This window comes from Lissotriton vulgaris, chromosome 6 (assembly GCF_964263255.1).
Source record: "Lissotriton vulgaris chromosome 6, aLisVul1.2, whole genome shotgun sequence".
Lineage (NCBI taxonomy): Eukaryota > Metazoa > Chordata > Amphibia > Caudata > Salamandridae > Lissotriton > Lissotriton vulgaris.
Genome location: NC_141694.1, coordinates 1,881,591,598 through 1,881,610,847, shown reverse-complemented (window position 1 = coordinate 1,881,610,847; position 19,250 = coordinate 1,881,591,598). Strand labels below are relative to the sequence as shown.

Here is a 19,250-nt window from a genome sequence, read left to right as displayed (position 1 = left end):
TGTTTGTGGCCCACTCACCCTGCTTGTGTGTGGGGCCGTTGGACCAGCGTTGCGCGGTGGGTTATGCTGGGTGGCAGCGGCAGGAGTCGTGGTGCTGGTGGTAGTGGTGGTACTGGTGGTACTGGTGGTACTGGTGGTACTGGTGGTGGTGGGGACTGTGCAGATCACAGAGACAGGTGCCGCTGGAGTCACACATGCGACGTTGGTCGGTCCCGGGAGTCCCTGTGAGCCAGATGGCCCTGGCTGCGTGCTTGGTCCCGCTCCATCCTCCGCCCCGGAGCTGACTGTGTCCTCGTCACCAGAGAGTCCTGTAGATGTGGGAGGCGAGGCTGGCGGCCGGGTACTGGTTTCCGCAGTCAGTTGACGATCACCTGAGGGACAAGATCGAGCTGGTCAGTAATTTGGACATTACATGGTTATATAGATTTGTAGCCATTTCTGTTTCCTGTCGCACACACCCCACCCTCCACCACCACCACCACCACCCTCCCCGTGAACATGGGGGCCAGTTGGGAGTTGTAGTTTGGGCCTCTCACACACCCCACCCTCCACCACCACCACCCTCCCCGTGAACATGGGGGCCAGTTGGGAGTTGTAGTTTGGGCCTCTCACACACCCCACCCTCCACCACCACCACCCTCCCCGTGAACATGGGGGCCAGTTGGGAGTTGTAGTTTGGGCCTCTCACACACCCCACCCTCCACCACCACCACCCTCCCCGTGAACATGGGGGCCAGTTGGGAGTTGTAGTTTGGGCCTCTCACACACCCCACCCTCCACCACCACCACCACCACCCTCCCCGTGAACATGGGGGCCTGTTGGGAGTTGTAGTTTGGGCCTCTCACACACCCCACCCTCCACCACCACCACCACCACCCTCCCCGTGAACATGGGGGCCTGTTGGGAGCCATGGACATGTTAGTGAGTTGGTGTCGAACGTGCATGGTTTGGGGCGTAGGGGATGTTTCTCCTCAGTTGTGTGAGCCTGACCATGTCGTGCTGATCGTGGTGCTTGGTTTGTACTCACCAGTCTCTTCTCCTTCGTCAAGTCCGTCTAGGCTCTCTCGGTGTAGTATCCCCAGCACCTTCTCCTCCCAATCGGTGTAGGGTAATGGCTCCGGGGGTGTGCCACCGCCAGTATGATTGGCTCTAGCGACGTTTTTCGCTCGGATGCCCTTGATCCTGGTCTTCAGGTCATGCCACCGCCTCTGAATGTCTTGCTTCGTCCTCGGCACAGTCCCCGACGCATTCACCCGAGTGACGATCCTGTCCCACATGTGGTTCTTTTGCGCCACGGTCGTCTGCTGGACAAGGGCCCCGAAGATGTGGGGCTCAACACGGATTATTTCATCTACCATTACCCTCAACTCTGTCTCTGAGAATTTCGGTTTTTTTTTGGGTGCCATGGTGTGTGGTGCTCAGTGTGTGAGTTGAGTGAGTTGGGAGGTGCAGGTGTGTGGTGTGTGATGTGTCGGATTTGTGTGGTGGGTGTTTGTGTGGTGGGTGTGGTAGGGTGGTGGGTGGGTGTCTTCTATGTGATTTTATGTGAGTTAGCAGTTTCTCGATTTGCCCTCTTGCTGGCAGCAATGCTGTGGTGCAAAGGATTGTGGTTGTGTGTGGGTGTCATTTTGTAGTCGTGTCTCAATGGTTGTTGCGAGTCAGGTGGTAGGTGGGCGTGTTGACGTGTGTGCATTATTGGATGATTGGGACGTATCATGGTGGCTTGTGATTGGTGTTGGGGGGGGGCCTTGTCAATGTTCGTATGTTTGCTTAGGACTTGCGGTGCAGTTTCTGACATTTGTTCGGCGCTAGGGATGTTGTGCGTGTTGGCCTTCCGCGGTGATGCTGTGGTTCTCGTAGCATTGTTTCCGCCGCGGACGTGGATGGCTGTGCGTTCTGTGGTACGGGCGGATTTATCCTAATTGCGGCCACGGAGTATTCTCAGGTATGGCGGTACATGTTTTATTTTCCGCTGTCATTTCCGTCCGCGGCAGTGGTTGTTCATTGAACTCCGTCCGCCGCGGACGGACTTGGTTGTGTTCCGTCCACCGCGGACGGTGTTGGTTGTGAACCGTCCGCCGCGGTCGGAGGTCGTCACATGAATATCCTAATCCCAAACGCGGTATCTCCGCGGCGCAGCCGGGAGTAAAATTTCCCCCACCATGGCAGACAGTACCCATTTCCGTCCGCCATCCTAATCGGCCCCTTAGTGTGGCAGATGTGGTGTGAGCAACCCTTGGACTCTGCAGAGGAGGGAAAAAATGAAATATCTTCATCAGCATTGCAATGTTCTGTATGTATCTTCATCTAATCTATGCCTTACAGAGAATCTAGTTTAAAGACAAATAATCCATGCTTTGCCTACCCTTGGGTTCCAACTTTTATGACTAAGGTCCTGATTTGCAGTTTGGCATATGTCCAACAAATTCAGGGATGTCTGCTAGCCCTGCCGACTCTCTATACTCAAACTGCTGTTAGGATGATTTGTGTAAAAGAATGAAAAGTCTGACAGACCTTACCATCAGCCTTGAAAACCAGCCATCAGTTTTCAAGTTTTTTTTCCACAAACAAGAAAACTACCAGCCCCCACATCCTGGGAGATTATTTCCAGGGTGTTGGTGCCCTTTTGTTTTGTCTTCTGTCCCTCACCAACAAAGGGAATTGCACCATCAACGTTAGATAGGATGGGTAGTGCAACGTCCTTAACTACGATAGCCTTTACTCCATCGGTTGCTGGAGGAAGGTGTCCATCAAAAGAGATCCGATAATAAGGAGGGGGTGACAATAATTTTGGCTGGCGTAAAAGATAATCTGCCTAATTTGTGATGGAATATATTTTTAGCCAAATTGTAAATCAGTCCCCTATTTATAATAAATTAGATTGAGTACTTTTATATTTGGTTAAAAATAGGGTGCTTGATTTCAATTAATCATGTTTTAGGCAGCATTTATTTTGCTTATGCTGGCCTATGTTATTTATTTGACCCTAACTTTGTCTTCTTTCAGGCCATTGCTGTCAGTACTGTGCCAGAAGATTCCACAAGAGCAAATGAATGATCCCAAATCCCTCCTACTCCTCCATATAAAAAAATAATTGAAATGACTGTAGTAATGCACTTATATGGGGTAAAGAGAGTTGGAGAGGGAGAAGAGACTGTCCAAGGAGCTTGAGATTCAGGTCAGGCTATAATCTTGAGTTTTCTAGAGCTTCTTCACTGGTACATGCAAACTGAATTTCCTATTGAAGAGTTTTTTCCAGCCCCTAAGAATGAGTACAAGGAAAGGCACACATTAATGATCAATCATTCTCTAATTTAACTAGGTAAATTACCAGGAATATACTTTGATACATGCAATGCTTATGTGGTTATGTTTTCACTTTCTCTGGGAATACATACCTTTATTAGCTCAAGAGAATGTGCTTCTATCCTTATGTGACATTTAAAAATTAAATAATATGCATTCATACACAATCTCTTGAATACACAACTTAGTTTAGAACAGTGCACTATCTGCTGCTGATGCAACTTCAATTAATATGTATTTAGAATTGTTTATTTCTTATAATTGAACAGTGATGAACAATGGGAGTCTAAATCCTTGAATAAATATTTTTGAAATGCTCCCAGTTCTACAAAACTAGGGGAAGGCTGATTGACTTGAACTTCTTTCATCTCAACGTTTTCTCTTTAGGGATCTTTCAAAAGTGAAACTTTTCCTGGTTGAAATGCTATCTACAAAATTGGAAATTATCCCAGTGTGCACACCCTAAGACATTATGGCAAAGAGCCCCCAAAAAACATGAATATATATCTAGGAATTTCTTCTCAGAGCAAACAAGATACTACTCAATGCCTCAGAACGTCTAATGCAATGAGCTGCTCATTTGTAACTCATGCACAATAGCTTTGAGCTTGTGTCAAGGAAAAAGATTAGACCACTACTTCAGTTTTTTTCTGACTGCGACCATCATCTTGGAATCTTGCATGAGGTGATTTTTTAATGCATTTTTAAAAGACATTGTAGAAAGACCATCAAATTAAGGTTTTTAAATCTCCAGCGGGAATACCATCAGACCCGAAGTCTTTTTTAAGGTTTGGGAAGAATTCTTTAGACCAGCAACTGTGTGTTCAACAGTGCCCTCACTCTAAAACTGCCCCCCGCCCCAGTTTGGGTTTGTCCCTGTAAATGCAAACAGCTTGGACAATGGAGGAGGATTCCCAAAATCCTTCTTCTGGGTTGTAACCTTTCAACTCAATAGGGTAATGCAACATTACTTTCTTAATTTTGGAGTCTAGGATTCGGTCGACTTCAAACTCTATTTTAGAGCACACTCTAATGAGATCTTGAGTAGTAAACAATCTCAAATTTGGGCATATGCTATATGCTAATTAACCAGAATATAACAGCATATGCCAGAAAGCTTAATTGCCCATTCATTTAATTTCATTTTAATTTGATTTAAAAAAATAAATTATCTTGCTATAAGCAACATTTAGGGCACCATGGGGCCGGGGGCAGATCCTTTCTTGTGTTATGAAATTTGTGTGCTGGAGAGAGGTGAAAAACTTCCATTCCCTACGCGATGAAGCCTAATTCCTTGCTTCTATTTTTGTTTTCTCTTTCATTCATACTTCATTGATGCAGTAGGAATTCGGCATATTGGGCATTGGGCAGAGTGGGTAGCAAAAATCTACTTGAGATAAATTGTTAATTATGAATAGATGTAAGTGAGAGAGGCAATCTGTTGGAAATAAAAATACTCTTTCTGCCAGAAAAGCCTGTTCATGCTCGGTTTCCATTATTTAATTGAAAAGAAGGTTTCCTGCAGTCACCTGGGCATTTGAAGTCAGCTGAGATGGATAGTTTAATGAGAGGGCATAGGATAAAATAGCTGAAATCAAGAAGTAAAGCTTAAATATTGTCACGCCCAGTGTGATGAAACGGGGCTCCACACAGAAAAACTGAAAGTTGGATATTTAAGGTGGAGGCAAGCCCTGAAGGAGATTTACATCTCTATATTGTCTAGAGGATTTTGAGTGTACCTGCCCTGCATCTTAGTGGTATACATTACATCTCCTTTACCCCTCAAGAGAACAGTCTGTGGTAGTTACAGGAGTTAGGTTTGGCATCCCTTGTGTGGAAGGGTCAGTCTCCTTCTTCCTGTCATTCCTCCCACATAATGTTCATGGTCGCCAGTGGACTTTCAACTCTCTGGGGATGGTGAGTTTGTTTCAATGGCCCTAAGCACACCCCAGGACAGCTTAGGGTATGTAATCAATTACCTAGTAATTAACGCAGAGCATGTGCACTCTGAACTGATCTCCTTCAACAATCTCCAATGTTTGAAAGATTGTAGTCTTCTTGGTCCCAAGAAGCACACCCTATTGGGCTTTCAGGTCACACGTGTGAATGAATGAACAGCGCCCCCTTCCTCTCATAAAGTTCGCCTTGAGTGAAAAAGAAAGTCTATCCCTTTGTATAATCTACAGCTAGGGGCCCATGTTCTAGCCAAATATATCAAATCTGCTCTCATATAAATGCAATCATAGTGATTGATGGACTTTGTACATTCAGTGAGGGAAGATTGGGCTTTACTCTCTGATTTGCCTCCCAGGGAAGCAGAAAGGAGTGTAGTGTGGTGAATGAGGGCACGAGGGAGGCTTCTCTTCACAGATGCTGCCACAATGTATGGCCTTGGTGTCTAGTGGAATAATTCAAACCTAATGATCAAGGTCCTTCTGTCATCACAGGAATCTTTAGGAACTAAGGAATGCAAGAAAAATGAAACTCTCCTCCATGGTCTGTATGCATGAATCTGTATGTTATTTCCATAGTGTGAATATAGCCAAAAGGCAGCAGAGCACTGTACTAGGTCACAGATATACATAAAGTCAAAGAGAGATAGATTGCTGTTTTGTGGATGCTAGTGCATTGTGATGTAGTCTTCTTGAAAGAGGTGTGTCTTCAAATTTTTCCAAAATTGTAGTAGCATTGGCACATTCCTGATTGATAGGGAGGTGCTGATTCAGATCCTGGGAGCATAGATGGAAATAAGCACTAGAGACGGTGAGCTTGTCTGCAATATATATGCTGCACCGCTCATCGTGATGACTTTATAAATGATGAACCTTGTTTTGTGGCTTGCAAGTGGAGCCAATGGAATTCCATCAGTATGGCAATGATATGATCATAGTTCTTCAGGCCCTAGATGAGAAGTGCTGCACCTTGTAGGATGTTCTTGATGCTCCATGGGACGCCATGGATCAGAATGTTAGCAGCATCCTAGTGTGTGAGCGTGAGGATTTGAACAGCAGTTCTGAAGTCATTTTCTAGATAAAAACATCTTCCTTTAAATACAAGCGAGAGCTGTTAACAGGCCGCCTTGGCGGTCTTGGCCACGTGTTCATTGGGGGAACTATTGGTTTCCAGGGTGAATCCAGTGATTTGGCATTGACGAGAATTGGGGTTTCAAACCATCAATGTTCATGTAATTGAGCCAAGTTTGTACTGCTTCTGCCTTGATATTCTTGGCAAATAATAGGAATGCTGCCTTGGGTTGAACTTCAGATGGGTGCTGCACATCTAGATCTGGATACTGTGCAGGCAGTGCTGAGGCACTAGATATCTGAAACAATTAATTGGTGAATCTTGATGCTGGTATCTGTCAGTACAGCAGAAAGCAGCTCCATGTAGAGGTTAAAGATATCAGGGACCATATGAAACCCTGAGGGATTCCATAGTTAATGAAGAGCTTTAGGAATCTTGAGGACCTATGTAAATAAAATATTGAACAATTTTAAAGCCTACAAATATAAAAGAGTAACTGTTGGTCTCGGTACAACAAAGCCCTAAAGTATGTCTTGTGTGTTATATGTGTTATAAACCCTCACTTAGGTGCATTCAATGTATCAGTGTGGTATGCAACAGGACAACTGCACATTGTGTCAGTTGACCATCAGTTAACCTATCTGTACCACCCTTTGCATCATTTGGACCACTACACAGAGTGGAGAGTCCTTGTTGTGACCACTTCACCTTAATCTAATCGTGAAGTGAGTAGGACCCGCTAAGATGTTGGGTAGGTAGGATATGGTTACTAGAAACAGTGCATAACAGAAGATAAGTGAGAAAGAGTGCTCAGTTAAAATTGGAGAGTGGATGCAAAATTCACTTTATTCTATGCTCGTACACTTCCAAGAGTAAAAGCATGGTTAGTGCAAAGAACCAGTAGAATCAACAAATAATTACTGGCTAGGTGTATAGTTCAACATGTTTCTACAGATTACTGATCTCACAAGGTATCTACTGCTTCATCAGAACCAATCAAAACTTTGCTACTGTTTCAGAAAATGTGTGAGTGAAAAGCAAAAATAAGAGAAAGATATCACCTAGTTATTCCTCTCACTCCTCCTGTGTAGAAGGTTGTCATCCAAATGTAAGTGACATCCAAATGAAGACCACAACATAGACATACAAGGGTAGAGATAACAGCAGAGAATTAGTACTGTAATCTCACATGCAGCCATTCACACGTCACGGCTCATATATAGATCATTTGGACATTTAACATTTTTCTCCTCCCACTCACCTTGGGTGCAAGAGGAACGTGCTTCTCCTCACCTGGCTACAGCTCAGGTACTAGGGGCACCGCTCTGTTAATAAAGAAATAAATGTAACAAAATGTTAAAGCCACCATTTATATTAAAGCATGGCTTGAGGGGATTTATGCATGAGATATGCAAGCTAGAGCCCTTTGACGGGAGCAACCAAGAATTTATATTTCACAATCTCTTAAATATTTCAATATCCATCAACCAGTGCCTCACTGAGTGAAAAAGTCGAAGTATGAGTTTTCTCAACATTATTTATCAGTCTATTAACTACACAGTATCCAATTAATAAATGAAGCTGGTGCTGCAGATTCTCCTCACCAGTACTGTCAAATACCACCAAGTCATTACATTTGAAGTGCAACTAGGCACACTTTTAAGAGCACTGAGTAAGAGATTGAGACATGAAGAAAAGAGCATTGGGACAAGACACAACTGTGCCATGAACTCCTGTTCAATTTCATTACTCTGCAATATTGGGAAACGTCACTAGAAGCACTGTGAGAAAGATGAAATAATGACCTAAAGCAAACAGGATCCTCAGTAAATAGCCAAGCTGCTTATTTGTAAGTTTTAGTTTCTTATGCATTTTTATGAAGCACACTCAATGCAAAGGATCAGGGTGCATGTAACTGGGTGAACTCAGGTACCATATAGGGTCGCTATAGAAGTAGACTAAAGCACAGCATTTGAGATTTACCCCTACTGTTATGAAATATGTATATTTTAGGAAAAGACTCGCTACTTTGCTTAGATGTCTGAATATCCAGTGTAATAACGACAAAATGCAAAAAGAAATATTGGACAAATTATCGTTAACCTAAACACCATGATGGTAAGTCTATAAAGGAATGTTTGCCGGGTATCCAGGGGAAGGCTCTGGAATGGATAACCTCTTTCCTCACCGGCAGAACCCAGAGGGTCCGCCTCCCCCCCTTCCGTTCCCCGGCATATGAAATCATCTGCAGCGTACCCCAAGGATCCTTCGTCAGCCCAACACTCTTCGATATCTACATGAGTCCCCCCGCCACCATCGTTCGAAAACACAACCTCAACATCATCTCCTACGCTGACGACACCCAGCTGATACTCTCTCTCACCAAGGACCCAGCCACTGCCAAAACAAACTTCCAGGACGGAATGAAAGAGGTAGCAGACTGGATGAAGTACAGCCATCTCAAATTCATCTCGGATAAGACGGAGGTCCTCTTCCTCGGACAATCCCCCTCTGCATGGGACAACTCCTGGTGGCCCCCGGCAGTGGGCACCGCAACAACTCCCACCGACCACGCACGCAGTCTGGGTTTCATCCTGGACTCCTCTCTCACAATGGCCAAACAAGTCAATGCCGTCTCATCCGCATTCTTCAACACCCTGCGCATGCTCCGGAAGATCTTTCGATGGATCCCCACCGAAACCAGAATAACAGTCATCCAGGCCCTTGTCACCAGCCGACTGGACTACGGGAACGCCCTATACGCTGGAACAACAACCAAACTCCAAAACCGTCTCCAGCGCATACAAAACGCCTCTGCACGACTCATCCTCAACATCCCCCGCCGCAACCACATCTCAACGCACCTAAGATATCTCCACTGGCTCCCCGTCAACAAAAGGATCACGTTCAGACTGCTCACCCAGTCACACAAAGCCCTCCACAACATGGGACCGAAATACCTCAACAGACGTCTCACGTTCTACACCCCCACCCGCTAACTCTGCTCTATCAACCTTGCCCTCGCCATCATCCCACGGATCCGCAAATCCACCTACGGAGGCAGGTCATTCTCCTACCTGGCAGCAAAGACCTGGAATTCCCTCCACACCCACCTTCGACTGACCCAGGACCACCTCAGCTTCAGGAAGCACTTCAAGACCTGGCTCTTCGAGCAGTAGCGGCACCCCCCCCCCCGCCTCACCCCCCAGCGCCTTGAGACCCTAGCGGGTGAGTAGCGTACTCTATAAATACTATGGTTGATTGATTGATTGATGTATTTGCCTCTACATGTACCTTGAAAATATAGACATCTGCAAGGTAGTCATAGTTAGAGTTTGATATAATGAATCTATGCTTTCGCATTTATACTTCTAGCAGTCTTCTGTGGGTTTTATGTAAATGTATTGTCATATGTTATGCACCATTGTATTACATCAAAGTGTATCATCATGTATTATACTTAAATTGATACAGTATGCATAGTGGAAAAATAGTGCTTAATTATAACCTCTGGTTCCTTGCAGTGGAAACAGCACTGAGTCACCCCTCTACCGATCAGTTCTGGAATGTGTTTCTGCAGCCTGCCACTGGAAAAGAGCTCTCTGGTGTAAGGTTGTCTCAGACTCCATCTTCACTTCTGTGCCTGATCTCCCTTTCCCCATAGGAATTGTGACTGCAATGCTCCCCTGGAAAACCTATCCTTTCTGTCCTTCCCCAGCCTTCCTTGTTTCCTCCTCTCCTTCGCAGATGGTCCAGGAATGCATGCAAGCAAAATGCCTTTCTTTCTTCCTCAAGATGTAGGGAGTTCATAAAACATCACTGGAAATGCTCATTTGCTGTCTGTTTTCCTTTGTTTAATGTAATGTATAAAAGACCTGCCTTCTAGCTGTGCAGTTCAGAGCAGACCAAATGTGTTATGTTGTGTTCTATGGCATTGGATGTTATCACTGCTTACTGATGTCAGCTTCTAGTATCTTTCATTCCTTTCATTGACAAGCCATTTAATAAGAAGGGGGAATTGGTAGCAGATTCTAGGCCATATCCTTTATCCTTAGCGGAAAACGCTAACCCCATCTTCTCTGAGGAGGCAGAGGCTTCGCTGGTAACCTCTAGATAAAGGGTAACCAGAAGTTCCCATTGGAGATGGGATGGAGATGTCAAAGGTCTGAGTTTCTGGGCGCACAACACAAAACAGGCTGTAGTATGTTCTCATCGGTCTGACAATACTTACTTTCATTATAGTACATTGGTGACAGGGTTTTTACAGGTCAGTATTTACAACTTTGTATTCTGGGACCATGCCCTTTCTTGTGGGCATGTACAATGTGATTATCCACAGCAGATGTATAGAAGATACCCAAAGAACAGTATATATCTAGGCTCAGATTTGGTCTGGGTGTGCTCTGGCAGAGATTTGCTTCAATGTAGATCTTATACAAGCCATAATTGACCCACATCTTTACATAAAAATTTGTAGTGAAGCTCCAAATCTTCCTAATATTAATCCTAGCAAGCAAAGCTCTGCCTATGTTGAATGGTGAGCACATTTCTGGTCTGCACCATTTTGATGACTTGTTATAGTGCATGGAATGGGAAATGCACGTCAACAAGTATTTGCTTGTTTGGAAATTTTTGTATGACAAGCCCACCAAACTGAAAGTAAATACATTTAAACATTTTAGTTGGAAGACCGTATGCCGTCCAGAAATTGTTCAAGATTGACAATATAAAAATTGAACGATTATCTTACTTTCATTATTTCGGTTTTGGGATTGTCTCCCTTCGCTTTTTTGTACACAGATTTTCCATGATGAAAGAATGTGGCACATGTGCGTGCAAGCACACACAGAATTCAGAATAGACATGCAGGAAAGGCCCTGGTAATTTCAGGTCTTCATTTCAGCCAGTCAAACTCAGAATCACAGGGTAAAGGGACACAAATAACACCTCTCAATGATCAATTACAGATCCAGTTCTATCCTGTTCCCTGTAACTCAGAATTGGAGACATGATGTGCCAGCCCACCTGTTTTTCATTAATTTTAATAGCAAGCGACATAGCAACTGACTTCATGGCTATGGCCAGACGTCTTCTCAGACAGCCTGCTATCATGGAATCAGGCATTGCCCTCACCCACACATTTTTACAATCTTGCATCAGTTATTTCAATAGTGACATGCAGGTTTTCCATTTAAGACAATGGCTAAAACTTCTTTAAGTTCAAATCAGCCCTAATTCCACCCCAGAATTATAGGGATCACACCCACCTTCCTGCAGTGAGTGAAGTGAGTTGAATTCAGTACACTTAGCCGAGTTCCTAAGGTGCCCAAGCTCATGAAACTGCAATAACAACTGACCAGTCTTTAAAGAGCAGTGATCCAAAATAGGCGTATGAGTTACCCTGACAGATTCAGACAGTGTGGAGAGTAACCCTACAAGTTAAAGAAGTATTCCAAGTAACTTTTCATCATCTGGGTTAAGAGGATTCCAGGAAAGTCCATTGAGGCTTGAAGCTCCTTGAGTTCAACGAGCCTCACATACAACATATATTTAGATCTTCTTCATATCCTATGGTACTTTATTTCACTCTGTGGTGGTCATCTGCAAGAAATGAGGGCTTTACAAAAGAAATTCAAAAATACACAAAACAGTTCCTTGGAGAAATGAGTTTTGGAGATAACTTTATATTACACCCACAAGGCAGAAAACACATAAATCTATTTTGTAAGTCAAGCATTTACAAAGATATTCTGATGCTTCGGGTGTTAAAGATGTGTCAATGATTTATCAGCAACCTCTGTGGTCTTATGAATTTTTTTTATCATATTTCTTTTTCTTAATTTTTGCAGACACAAGGAGTGGGGCCTAAATGGAGAAGAAAAACGAAAGCTCAGTGACTGAGTTCCTGCTGCTGGGACTTTCTGAGGACCCCAATATGCAAGCTGTTCTCTTTGTGTTATTCTCAGTGATATATGTGGTCACTGTCATGGGAAACCTTTTCCTGATCACAGTCTGTGTCCGTGATCCACGCCTCCATACTCCTATGTACTTCTTCCTGGCTAATCTCTCTTTCATTGACATCTGCTACTCATCAGTGATTGTCCCCAACCTGTTGAACCAGCTCATTGTTTCGAGGAGAATGAGGTTCTCCGCATGTGCTGCTCAGATGTACACATATCTCCTTCTAGGGTGCACAGAATCAATGCTTCTGGCAGTCATGGCCTATGATCGCTATATTGCCATCTCCTTTCCCTTGCGTTACACTGTCATTATAGGCAGATCTGGTTGTGTGATATTGATGTGTACCTGCTGGCTAAGTGGCAGTGTGATGGCACTTCTAGACACAGCTTTCGCACTTCAGTTACCTTTATGCGGCAACAATGTTATTGACCACTTTTTTTGTGAAGCCATGACTCTCCTGAGGATGGCCTGTGTGGACACTTTTATCCCACAGATGGTGTTTTTTTTTGTTGGAAGCTTTGTGCTGCTAATCCCAATCCTTGTCATTCTCTTCTCCTACATTCGCATAGTCATCGCTATTATGGGAATCCGCACTGCTGCAGGCCGACACAAAGCCTTCTCGACTTGTTCCTCACACCTGGTTGCCGTCATTATAGTGTATGGGACCGCCATGTTCCTGTATATGAAGCCAGTGTCGAAAAGCATTGACAATCAGGAAAAAATGGTCTCCGTTTTTTACACTGTGATGCCCCCAATGATGAACCCATTGATCTACAGTCTGAGAAACAAGGATGTCAAGGTGGCACTGCAGAAGGTTATATGGAGAGACATTCATCGCTAAATATTGTGTTTGGTTAGTGCTTCAAGGGAAGATGACACAGAAAAGTGAATTAAGAAATTGTTGAATACTAACGCTTGGTACAGTTGTGCTACTAACTTATCAATTTTGCTAAACTTGAGCTGCAAATATAAACCACATTTCTGTATGAGGTAGCAATTTGCAGTCATTCATCTGGCTTTCTGATGTACCAGTATGCTGGGACCTTAACATATCCTTGGATTCTCACCTGTAAGTGTTAACTGCAAGGAACCTACAATTGTGAATACATCTTGCTAATGATGCATCCTATGGCTTGCTTGTTTTATTATATGCTGTAGGCAGCATGTAATTGCTAGAGCAGGAGGTAGAGGTGTTGAGGTGCAATGCTAGGAGATACTGAGGCACTGTCAACTTCCCCTAGACTCCATGAACAGCATTTCTGAGTAGAGATCCTTGAGGTCTTAACTGTCCAGAATCCAAGAAGAACAAGATATTTCTAGCTCCCAGATCATTCCTGCAAGAACTAATAGTACTAAAATCCTTCCTGGGGATTTTATTCATACTCATTTTCGAGTTTTGTCTCTTTATTCTCATTCTGGTGTGATTTACTTTCATCAAAAACTCTAATGTGCTATGTTGTTCTTTTAAGGTGGTAAATTTGCTATTTCATAACCACCTGGCATAATAAACTTTACTTTATGTTCCTAAAAGTTGCTGCTTGTATTATAAACTGGAAAGATGTGTGCTTGGAAGTATAATTTTCACAGGTTGTTTGTACTAGTATGTATTTATTCTGTTGCACAACACCTCAAGGTTAACAGAAGTGCTATTGATCCTATAATTGGGTGCACATGGGGGTGGGGGCTCTGCTGTGCACATTATCCCACAATCCCATGGCTACCTGAGGGGCTGTACCTTTGACAGTTGCACATTGGTAATGCAGGTGGGGATGTGGAAATTAGTAATGTTTATCTTTTATAGTAAAGGTAGAGTAGTGTTTGCTCTACTCCTTTAGAGAATCTGCAAATTCTACTTCATTTGAAATCTTGAAATATTGATGGTTCCATCAACGTTGTTAGGTCAAAGAAAGTGCCAACCTAGACAAAGTAAACAGAGGCTACCATTGTAAAAATAACCTAAAAGATTACTTTTCTCCTGTGAAAGACCAGTCTTTTTTTTAGAACTTACATATGTAACTGAGACCAACCTGGTATCCTGAAGTCATCTAGCCCACTCGAGTTGGTTTGATGTAATACTCAAACCTGTAGGGCAATCAACATGGTAAATACCACAAAATTACTAGGTCATTAAGATTTCCTAGATTTTCTTTGATCCTTCACAATTAGGTTAGAGTGGGTGGGACAGTTAAGTGATGGACTCAACAGTTACTCCTGTTTCACGCATTCACATGCCAGAGGAAAGACAGATCCTTCCCCTAGCCATAATACCATTCCCCAAGAAGAGAAAGTAACATTACAGGTATTGTTCCTAGGTGGTAGGGGAGATGATAATCAGTGGCAGGACAGAACACCAGGCACGAAATGGCAACAAGAGGCAGAGCAGATGAGAAAGGGGGGACCATTTAAAAATCCAATTTGAATATAAAGTTGAAATGAAAGGGAACAAGAACATCAGTCAAAACGTGCTCCAAAAAAAACTGATCTGAATGTATTGTGAGAAATGTTCTAAAAACTGGCTCCTATATAGGAGACACACAAAATGAGCAAAGAAGGAACAAAAATGATGCCCTGTAAAGGTAGGCTCCAGTTTTCTCATAAAATTAAATATTTTCTTTCAAAGGCAAATTTAGAACTACTGTTCAAGGCTATTTACCACTGCATGTCCTCAAGCCCCCCCTAACAGGGAGCAAATGGTTTCTGGTAACCCCTCAACTTGACAAACCTGACCCCTGAGGATCCTGGTAACTCCTGTTCTCAGAGAAATATACAGAGAATACACAATGGGATGTTCCTATATATATTTATTGAACCAATGTTATTCTTGAATAGAGTACATGTGCTACGATGATAAATAGACAGAAGCATATGAAAGTGATGACAAGCAACAAAATAGTAAATAGGTATAGTTCCACCATGGTGCTAAGAACAGTGTATATAAGCAGACATATGAAACAATATAGTAATCAGGTGTACTCCTGGTATGCAATCCCTACACTATGTGTGTGAGAGTAAAAACCAAGAATATCCTCACCGGAAGATCCAACCCCATTACTTGACAGGACATAATATAGAATCCCTTCTTGGTCATGAACTGAACACCTCTCATGGAGAGAATAGGCATCTGCTTGGCAAAGCATCAGCATGTGGTACCTTCAATGTCGGCACAAGTCTCTCCTCTAGCTAGCCCCTGGAAATGCTTATTTATGTATAATAAAAAGTACCCTTGCAATGATAATACAGATTAGCATTAATACTGTTTGTAGCTAGTACTGTTGCCCTGTAGATGAAGATAGAACCACATTGTACAGTGAATACAAAGGCCTTGCAAAGGTGTTCAAGGCACCATGATAACGCTGCTCGAAGAGGGATGTGCAAGCAAAGCAGGTTCAGAGAAACAAATTGTCACACACACAAATATGTGCAAAAGGTTATCATAACATGTTGTTCCGCAGAAAGAGGGCACTGTGGGATAATGTGCAGTGTTGTAACATGGGCCTAATTCAGGCACATTACACCCACTCCTCATACTAAGGGTCAACTGAAAAGCTATCTAAAAACAGCAGCCCATAACACATTATAAAACAAGGGGACCTAATAGGAAATCCCTGAGATCCCAGTCATCTGATAGAAGGGACAAGTGTTGTTAACCTGAGACAGTGTGGAATCCTTTAGCCAGTCAAGGCATAACTTCCAAACACTGTCCGACGACACCACGCCTAGTGTTTAGGTTATAAAAAACGTTGGTCTAGTCTATTGATCTTAAACTCTCTGGAGTTACCCAGGAATCTTAACTGAAACCCATAAGTGTCTAAAGGTCAAAGTAACCATCCCTTCCAATTTGGGTATGATGCATTGAATGAGCCATTGCTTAGCAAGGCATCTAGCGGAAATAAGCAAATGTGGGAATTTGTGGTGTGTTCAAGTCTTTTATCTTGGCTATTCCAAGACATAAGGTTTGTTGCACAGTTTTGTTCATAAAAATCATTGGTGTGTGTTAGACTTGAATTTTTCAGTGGGGTTACCCCCAACCCCCACTTTTTGCTTTTTGACCTCATTTTTTTTACCCTGTTTTTGTTGGTTATCAGGCTCTGGGCACTTTACCACTGCTATTCACTGTCCTTTAACTAGGCCGGGTCACCCCTCCTGCTGCCGACGCCTTCCTGCTGCCGACGCCTTCCTTCTGCCGCTGCTCCGAGCGACCCAGCCGCCGCTGAGCCGCCCGTCTGTGCCGATTTCCTGCCACTGCCTCCCTGCGGCCCCGCCCACCACCAGCCCATTGGCCGCCCCGCTCCCGCCTCCCAGCTGACCCGCCCTCCCGGCTCCTGATTTATGACGCCCCAAGAGCGACCGTGCAGCGGACGCGCGCAGCGGGAGCGCCAACTGAGCACCGAAGGTGCGCCAAAGGTAAGCCCGTCTGCGCCCGTCCACGCCTGGACCGCGCCCAGTGCCAGGACCCCTGGACCCCTGGACCCCAGCCCACCCGCCGTACGTACGCCGCCGCCACCCTCAACGCACTCAACGCCGGCCGATTCCCGGGCTGCTACCGAGCCACCCCGAGACGCACCCACGGACCCTTCTGCTGCAACTCCTGCAAGTTCACCTGCATCCGGACCTGCACTACTCCAGCACCAACCAAGACCAAGACGAGCAACAGCAGCAGCCACCTGAAATGCATCCTGCTCAACACCCGCTCCGTCCACAGACAAGCCGTCGAGCTCTGGAACCTGCTCGACACAACTTCACCAGACGTCGCCTTCCTCACGGAAACCTGGATGAACGCCTCTTCAGCGCCCGACATCGCCATCGCCATCCCAGACGGCTACAAGATCATCCGAAGGGACCGCATCAACCACACCGGAGGAGGCATCGCTATCATCCACAGGAACACCATCCGCATCAAGACCAACACCGACGACACCCTCACACCCGCCGAGCACCTGCACTTCCAGGTCCACATCAACCCCAAGACCACCCTCAGAGGCACCCTCATCTACAGACCACCGGGACCACGGCACACAATTCAGCGAAGACATCGCCGACTTCATCAGCCTGCACGCCCTCTGCTCCACTGACTACATCCTCCTTGGGGACCTCAACATCCACCTGGAGAACAACAACGACTGCAACACCACCACCCTGCTGGACAACCTCGCAAACCTGGGACTCAAGCAGCTGGTCACCACCCCCACCCACTACGCCGGACACACACTCGACCCCGTCTTCTCATCCAGCAAGGACATCGCCTTCAGCCACGCCACCAGACTCCACTGGACGGACCACAGCTGCGTCCACTTCAGCTTCAGAAGGACCACGATCCACCACCACCAGCAACAGGTTGCACGCAGAAGCAGGAACAAGATCACAGCCGACCAGCTCGCGACCTCCCTGAGCATGAACCCTCCCACCAGCGCAACGAACCCAAGCCAGGCGGCCACCAACCTCACGAAGTGGATCAGCAACTGCGCAGACGACCTCGCCCCCCTGAGGACCCCGCCTAGCAGACCCGGTAGCAAGAAAGCCCCATTGTTCACCGACGAACTCAAGAGCTCCAAGAAGAACTGCCGAGCCCTCGAGAGAACCTGGCGCAGAGACCCAACTCCAGACAACATGACTGCCCTCAAGCTCGCCACCCGAAAGCACCACCAACTCATACACACCACCAAGAAAACCGCATTCAAGGAACGACTGGACAACAACGCACACAACAGCAAGGAACTCTTCAACATCGTCAAAGAGCTCTCCAACCCCAACGCTGGAAACAACGACATCACCCCTTCGAAAGACCTCTGCAACTCCCTCGCCTCCTACTTCCACAACAAGATCGCGGACATACACAACAGCCTCATCACTCAACCGACGCACGCCACGACCGAACCACTGCCCCCCACCACCACCCTCCGCGCCTGGACCCCGATCAGCACCGAAGACACCGTCTGCACGATGAACTCCATCCACTCCGGATCTCCGACCAACCCCTGCCCTCACCACGTCTTCAACAAGGCCAACGCTGTCATCGCACCCCACCTGCGGAACATCATCAACACCTCCTTCGACACCGCTACCTTCCCGGGGAGCTGGAAGCACGCCGAACTCAGCGCCCTACTCAAGAAGCCATCAGCCGACCCCACCGACCTCAAGAACTACCGCCCCATCTCGCTGCTCCCGTTTTCTGCAAAAGTCATCAAGAAGACGGTCAACAAGCAGCTGGCCACCTTCCTCGAGAGGAACGGATCCCTCGACCCCTCTCAGTCTGGCTTCCGGGCCAACCACAGCACCGAGACCGCCCTGATCGCAGCCACCGATGACATCCGAGCTCTGCTCGACAACGGAGAAACAGCGGCCCTCATCCTCCTAGACCTCTCCGCGGCCTTCAACACTCTCTGCCACCGTACCCTAGTACAGCGCCTCAGCACTGTCAGAGTCCAGGAGAAGGCACTGGAGTGCATCATCTCCTTCCTCGCCGGAAGGACACAGAGAGTCCGCCTCCCCCCGTTCAGATCTGAAGCCACCGAAGTCATCTGCGGCGTTCCTCAAGGCTCCTTGCTCAGTCCAACCCTCTTCAACGTTTACATGAGCCCCCTCGCAGACATCGCATGCCAGCACAACCTCAACATCATCTCCTACGCCGATGACACCCAGCTGATCCTCTCCCTCACCAACGACCCCGCCAGAGCCAACCTTCACGGAGGGATGAAAGAGGTAGCCGAATGGATGAAGAACAGCCGCCTGAAACTGAACTTGGACAAGACGGAAGTCCTCATCCTGGGATCCTCACCCTCCGCCTGGGATGACTCCTGGTGGCCCCCCGCCCTAGGCAGCGCACACAAACCAACAGACCACGCACGCAACCTGGGCTTCATCCTGGACTCCTCCCTCTCCATGACCAGACAAGTCAACGCCATCTCCTCGTCGTGCTTCAACATCCTGCGCACGCTACCTAAGATCTTCCGGTGGATCC

General features: G+C 46.0%; 1 protein-coding gene across 1 annotated transcript; it reads left to right on the top strand.

Moving 5' to 3' along the window:
* Positions 1 to 12,200: 12,200 nt before the first annotated feature.
* On the top strand, positions 12,201 to 13,133 carry LOC147709755 (olfactory receptor 2D2-like). The gene has a single exon (XM_086926100.1). The coding sequence runs from the start codon at positions 12,201 to 12,203 to the stop codon at positions 13,131 to 13,133; it is 933 nt and encodes a 310-aa protein (XP_086782226.1).
* Positions 13,134 to 19,250: the final 6,117 nt, after the last annotated feature.